The 7,593-nt window shown below is 39.5% G+C and overlaps 1 protein-coding gene across 1 annotated transcript in view; it reads right to left on the bottom strand.

Annotated features, from left to right (window-relative positions):
- Nucleotides 1-3,308: 3,308 nt before the first annotated feature.
- Nucleotides 3,309-7,593, bottom strand: part of LOC112523863 — a 5,523-nt gene continuing 1,238 nt past the window's right edge. Inside the window, exons 2-5 of the mRNA XM_025133536.1 lie at nucleotides 4,888-5,095; nucleotides 4,457-4,777; nucleotides 4,110-4,318; nucleotides 3,309-3,996 (exon numbers count right to left, since the gene is read on the bottom strand). Of these exons, the coding sequence (XP_024989304.1) occupies nucleotides 3,309-3,996; nucleotides 4,110-4,318; nucleotides 4,457-4,777; nucleotides 4,888-5,095 (1,426 nt within the window). The remainder of the gene's footprint in view (nucleotides 3,997-4,109; nucleotides 4,319-4,456; nucleotides 4,778-4,887; nucleotides 5,096-7,593) is intronic.

Here is a 7,593-nt window from a genome sequence, read left to right as displayed (position 1 = left end):
CATAAGATCAAATTCGAGAGAAAAACGAGAAGAATTTTTGGGTTTTAAAGACGATTTTGACAAACCCCTAGTTGCTGCCATTATTATTGACCGAATCGGTGACTTTCGAGTCACCGGAACAACTCAAATCTTACTTAAACAATCCGAAAATTTATAACCCAACTACTAAATGTATAGATTCGAGACTGGGACAAAACTTACCTCGAACCGACAAGAAATCGATGGAACCTTGCTTGTTTTTGGCCGTCGGCTCCCTCCTAGGTTTTCAATGGATTCTTCCAAGCTCTTAGGGTTTCTCTCTAGTGGCTATCACAATTAGAGGTATTAGGGTTAGGGAGGAGGAATTAGGTTAAATAAGGATTGGGGTTAAGTTAAATAAGGATTAGGGTTAGGTTAAATAAGAAAAACCTTAATCTACATAAACCCTAATCTAAATACAAAAGCTCAGCCCAAGCTCATCATCCAAATTGCAAAGTTAAAGCGGGTTATGCAAAACTAATCCCTCAAGATTAGTCAACTTCCTAAACTAACCCAAACTTCAATATAAATATATATATATATATATTATTTTTTTTAAACATGCACTTATATATATATATATATATATATATACACACACACAAAAATATCTGACGGGTATTATAATTCTTCCCCGTAAAAGAAAAGATTTTGTCCTCGAAATCAATCTAGGTCCTAAAATACACAGAGATGGCACTTACAAATTTTTGAAGAGATGCGGATATTTTGATCGTAGAGATTCTTCCATCTCCCAAGTGGCCTCACATTCCGGGTGATTTTTCCACAACACTTTTACAAACGGTATGGACTTCTTCCTCATGAGCCGTTCCTACTTGTCTAATATAGCTTCGGGTTCTTCTTCACACGAAAGATYCTCATGGATTTTATCTGATGGATATTGCACTACATGCAATGGGTGATAATTGTAGCCTCGAAGCGTCGAAACATGAAACACATTATGCACATGAGATAGCTACGGTGGAAGAGCTAACCGATAAGCTACTTCGCTGACCCTTTCTAAAACCTCGAAAGGACCGATGTACCTTGTACTTAGTTTCCCTTTTAAGCCATACCGTCGTATACCTCAAAAAGGAGGAACCTTAAGGAACACGTGATCCCCTATTTGGAATTCTAAAGCTTTCTGATGACGATCTGCATAACTTTTTTGACGTGATTGAGCTTCTTTCATTTTTTTCTTGGCTACTGCCACCTTTTCATTAGTGACTCTTACAAGTTATGGCCTTTCAATAACAGCCTCACCAACCTCATTCCAACATACCGGTGCCCGACATCTTCGGCTATACAGAGCCTCGAACGGGGACATACCAATGCTTGCTTGCCAATTATTATTATCTGCAAATTCTACTAAACATAAGTACTCATCCCAACTTCCGGACCATTCCAAAGAAAATGACCTTAACATATCCTCTAAAGTTTGGATCGTTCGCTCGGATTGTCCATCTATTTGAGGGTGAAAGGTCGTACTGAACTTGAGTCTCGTTCCCCATGCATTCTGAAAACCTTTCCAAAATCGTGAAGTGAATCGAGGATCTCTGTCAGATACTATAGATACTGGTGTGCCATGAAGCCTGATTAATTCTCGTTGAAAGAGTTCTGATAACTTACTGACTGAATACCCTTCTTGAATAGGAAGAAAGTAAGCCGACTTAGTCAATCGATCGACCACAACCCAAATGGCATTATTCTTCTTAAGCGTCTTCGGTAACCCAGTTACAAAGTCCTATGAGATATCCTCCCACTTCCACACTGGAATTTCTAATGGTTGCAGAAATCCACTCGCTCTTTGGTGTTTGATTTTTACCTTCTGGCATGTAAGTCATCTTGCTACAAAGTTAGCTATGTCTCGCTTCATTCCATTCCACCAAAAGTTTTGCTTCAGATCTCTATACATCTTTGTGGATCCAGGATGAATAGAGAATGGCGAGTTGTGTGATTCCTTCAATAGCGCCTCGCGAATTTYYGGGTCATTGGGAACACACAGTCTATTTCCAAACCATATCACATAGTCTGCATCAACCCGAAAATCGGCTTGCTTACTATCATCTCTCTTCTGAAATATGGCTCATAGCTCACCGTCTTGTTTTTGCGTCTTGCTTTTGGGCTTCTTTGACTCGTGAAATTAAAGTGGGCTCCACTGTAAAACTTGCTAGCCACCCATCTGAATGATTATCATAAACCTCAACATCCATGCGTTCCAAATCCAAGACGATATGAGATTGAGTAGTAAGGCATGACAAGTTCCCCGAACTTTTTCGACTAAGGGCATCTGCCACTAGATTGGCTTTTCCTGGATGGTATTGGATTCTTGCGTTATAATCTTTGAGAAGCTCTAGCCAACGTCTTTGCCTCATATTAAGTTCTTTCTGGGTGAATATGTATTTGAGACTCTTGTGATCCGTGAAAATATCACAAGTTTCTCCGTAAAGATAATGCCTCCAGATTTATAAAGCAAAGATCATTGCTGCCAACTCTAGATCATGAGTGGGGTAGTTTACTTCATATGGCTTGAGTTTCCTAGAGGAATAAGCAACAACCTCAACTTTTTCCGGATCCACAGTAATACCATCAGCTGACACTACGTGACCCAGAAATGCGACCCGCTCGAGCCAGAATTCGCACTTAAAGAATTTGGAATACAATTGCTTATCTCGCAGAGTTCCCAAGACAACACGTAGATGACCTTCATGTTCCTATGACTTAGAGAATACAAGTATGTCATCAATAAATACGATAACGAACTTGTCTAGGTAGGCACTAAATACTCGGTTCATTAGGTCTATAAAAGCGGCTGGGGCATTAGTTAAACCAAAAGTCATCACCAAAAATTCATAATGCCCGTATCAAGTGCGGAATGCAGTTTTTGAAACATCCTGATCTTTTACCCTCAATTGATGGTAGCCTGGCCTTAGATCTATCTTCAAGAAGTACTTAGCTCCTTGAAGTTGATCGAACAAGTCATCAATACGCGGCAAAGGGTATTTGTTTCTAATGGTGACCCAGTTCAATTCTCTGTAATTGATACATAGCTTCATTGAGCCATCTTTCTTTTTCACGAATAATACTGGAGCACCCCAAGGAGAGACACTTGGTCTGATAAACCCACGCTCTAGGAGGTCTTGCAGTTGCTCCTTAAGTTCCTGTAATTCTAAAGGTGCCATTCTATAAGGTGCCTTAGAGATGGGCTCTGCACTAGGAACCAAATCTATAGTGAACTCCGCCTCTCGGACCGGTGGTACTCCTGGAAGTTCGTCCGGAAATACATCAAGAAATTATCTGACCACTGGTTGACTTTCAAGGGAATGCTCTTCCACCGATGTGTCTTTAACCAACGCTAGAAATCCCTGACATCCATGGAAAACTAACTTTTGAGCTTTTAAGGCAGATATGATCTTTACTTCTCTTTTTGGTTGAAACCCTTGATATACGAAATCAGGCCTCTCTTTGTCGCCGAAGATTACTTGCTTAGCTAGGCACTCAATTGTTTCTCTATGCTTTGACAACCAGTCCATACCCAAAATAACATCAAAATCGTTCATGCTAATAGGGAGTAAATCGACCTCACGAATTTGACCCCCTACTTTTAAAGGACACCCTTTAAATTCTCGAGATATAACTACCGAATTACCTAAAGGAGTAGCAATAACTAAAGGTGATTCTAACGATGTACAAGGCACTCTAAGATGATTAGCAAAAATCAAAGAAACCATAGAATGGGTTGCCCCCGTATCAATTAAAGCATAAACATCATGTGTGCCAATCGAAAGAATTCTTGAAATCATAACTGAATTTGCTGCCTGGTTAGCTGATAAGGCAAACACCCTACCTCCACTAGTTGCCTTAGCGTCATTTCCTTTGTCGGTGCTACAAGATTTCTTGCAATCTCTCGCCAAATGTCCCACCTGATCGCACAAAAAGCAAGCTCCGGAAGCCTTATAACACACGTTTCCAGGATGGCGCCTTCCACACAAATTGCATTGAAGAACTGAATCGTGATTACCTTGTCGCCTGACCTTTGAAAACAAGTCTGATTATGCCCATGTCCCTGTTGACCTTGCTAACGGTACGGTTGCCTCTGACCCTGATTTTGACCTTGCCACTGCCCCTGACGCTTGCCACTATTATGTCCCCACTGATTCCCACTGTTACCACCTTGCTGTTGATTTTGTTGCCCCATCTGCTGAATTTGTTGCCCATCTCGACTTCTATTCTTTCCCCCATCTGGTTTGGATGCCAAAAAGTCTTGCCGCTCCATCTCAATATTCTTGACAGCATCTGCCGCCTGTGCCACATTCGTAAATTTGTCATTGATAAGTTTGGAATGGTACCGATAATGAATTGTCCACTTAAACTTTTCAGCCTACTCTAGAGATGTCCCGGCTGACGACCCTGCAAAACCAGCGAGCCTCAAGAACCTTGCCAAATACTCTGTTACAGACTCATCATCTCGTTGGCGAATTGTGGCATACTCTCTCACAAATGTGTTCTTATCCGCAGCTGAGAAATACTGCTGATAGAACACCTCACGGGACCCCATCCATGAAAGGGCATCAACGTATTCATTTCCTTTAGCTTGCTTGATCGCGTCCCACCATCTTTGAGCATCTCCTTCCAATTTGTATACCGCCAACTTAACCCTATACGGTTCCGAACACCCCAAAACCTCAAAAATCTTCTGTATGTGTGAGACCCAATTTTCTGCATCCACGGGAGTCGGTGCCGAAATGAAGGATTGAGGCTTCTGTTTATGAAATCTTTCAAGCCACACATGGATGGCCCCATCTGGTGTTGCCCCACTAGTATCTCTGGTTTGGTTTGGTTTGGGTTACTACCCCCTAATGTCTCTAAGACTGGTGGGGGTCCTCCGGTAGAGTTCTGCTGAGCTGCCTCGACTACTTGGGCCACGATGCTGGGCAGTAAATTAGAGACTGCCTGATTCACAGCTGCCAAAATATATGGGTCCATTTCATCCTCATTAGCATCTGAATGAGAAGGCTCAGGGCCTCCGACTGAAATTCGGTTACGCCTACTAGCCACACGTTGAGATCGACGAGCCATCCTAAATTGAAAGGACAAAAAAATATTACACATAGGGAACAAAGAATAATAACAAAGCTAAATTAAATAAGTTCTAAACCCCAATTCTACACACACTCATAGGTCAAACCTATTTGGCTTTCTACAAGATTGAACCTGGCTCTGATACCATAATTGTAACACCCCCCCACTCCCAAAGGGAAGGGAGGTTGCTTCAAACGTAACGAAGCAGCTATATAAAACCTCCAAAATATAGTCTCCAATACAAAGAAATAAAATAAAATTTTCCAATAATGAAATTGAATATAACTCCAAATAAAATATAAAGGTCTCCAAATAAACCACTTCCAAAATCCTCCAACAACCCAGGGAAAATCCAAAAGCAACCCTTAAAGAAATCTAATCTAATAGCCAAAAGGAAAAAAATCCAATAAATGAATTAACATAGCACTAAACCTCTCGAAACCTTGAAACCAAGATACTGGTCTACTTTCTGTCACAAGACTTAGCAGCCCCCTTGATTACCTGCCATGAGGAATAGAAGAAAACACGGCTGAGCCAAATGTCCAGTGAACGGACAAACGATTACAGTAAAATGGTAATACAAACGTGCCAAAAATAATCTCAAGACATCGAACCAAAAGAGTACCAAAATCTTAGAAAAATCAACAAATARCATAATCATACTAAATCATATGAAGGGACAAATCGAGCTCGAAAACGCATACACTTGCATATTAACTAACATGACAAGTGTCAGACATATGGCCACACAGGCCTGTACGTTGGACTGCATATCCACACGTACCAAATGTGAGATGTGGCGTTGGACACTACACCGACATCCACCCTACAAACAAATCACATGTGCTAGGGTCGACCCATACGCCTCCTAAATCCAATATCCATCACACCAAAATAGCTCTCAAAAGAGCACAAAAGAGGAGACGCCGCGGACTGATCACACTGCCACGGTTAGTGTCACGCCATCGGTGCCACAATGACGTGCCTATGGTACCCCCATAGGTGGTTAGTAGCTCGAGTTACCAAAGTTGAGTTGTCACAACGAATGTAACATTATACGTCTTACATATGGTCGATAAATAACGAAGTCAAACGAAAAGTCGAACATAAGTCAAGTAAGGAATTATGTTGAATAAACAAATAGTCGTAATATAAAGAGGCTCAATTCGAAGAATACATAATCGATCTAAAGTACCAACATATGTACTTTTAGACGTAAAAATCATACCAAAATGTTACCGAACAAATAAACGTATTATTTTGGAGAAAACACATACTTGTACCAACATTGACCCACTTAAATAACATGAATTAAAAGTGGTTTTGTTACGATATGTACAACATAGAACAATTGCAACTGAATGAAAATGCGGTACAAAAAGGATATCAATAATCGTGAGTCAATTAATCCGAGTTGAAAGAAAGCTTAAGGGCTCGTAAACAAATGTAAACGAATCAAATGAATGAATAGAATTAAGAATATGTACCTTAAACTTCACAAAACTTATCGATTTCCCCAAGTTTATTCCTTTATATCTGCCCTAAACAAACACCCAAACTTGCTATTAATCCTAACTAATAACTTGATGGCATAATGAAATTAAATCAGTTTAACGACTAATAATGTAACTAAACTCAACTAAATCCTATCATTATATATATATATATATATCCATACTATGCAAACCACATAAGATCAAATTCGAGAGAAAAACGAAAAGAATTTTTGGGTTTTAAAGACGATTTTGACAAACCCTAATTGCTGCCATTATTATTGACCGAATCGGTGACTTTCGAGTCACCGGAATAACTCAAATCTTACTTAAACAATCCCAAAATTTATAACCCAACTACTAAATGTATAGATTCGAGACTGGGACAAAAACTTACCTCGAACCGATAAGAAATAGATGGAACCTTGCTTGCTTTTGGCTGTCGGCTCCCTCCTAGGTTATCAATGGATTCTTTTAAGCTCTTAGGGTTTCTCTCTAGCGGCTATCACAATTAGAGGTATTAGGGTTAAAGAGGAGGAATTAGGTTAAATAAGGATTAGGGTTAGGTTAAATAAGAAAAAAGAAAACCCTAATCTACGTAAACCCTAATCTAAATACAAAAGCCCAAGCCCAAGCTCATCATCCAAATTGCAAAGTTAAAGGCGGGTTATGCAGAACTAACCCCTCAAGATTGGTCAACTTCCTAAACTAACCCAAACTTCAATATAAATATATATATATATATACACACACACACATATCTAACTGGTATTATAACCTTTCCAATTTCACATTGGTTTCGGTCCTAATTTTACATTACACTCCAAGCTAAGGCAATGAGCCTGTCATTGCTTGGTTTCTTGGTCCAAAGAATGAAAATAGTAAAAAGTAAATAATGGAGATGGAAAAATACATTAAGTAAAATGCAAGTTTCAAAGCATTTAACACTCCTAATAAAACAATATATATTTTTTAATATAAAATAAAACAAAATAATAAAATA

The sequence above is a fragment of the Cynara cardunculus genome (genome assembly GCF_001531365.2).
Source record: "Cynara cardunculus var. scolymus isolate 2C chromosome LG 12, CcrdV1, whole genome shotgun sequence".
Classification (NCBI taxonomy): domain Eukaryota; kingdom Viridiplantae; phylum Streptophyta; class Magnoliopsida; order Asterales; family Asteraceae; genus Cynara; species Cynara cardunculus.
Note: the sequence above shows the minus strand (reverse complement) of the source record. Positions and strands in the feature narration are given on the sequence as shown.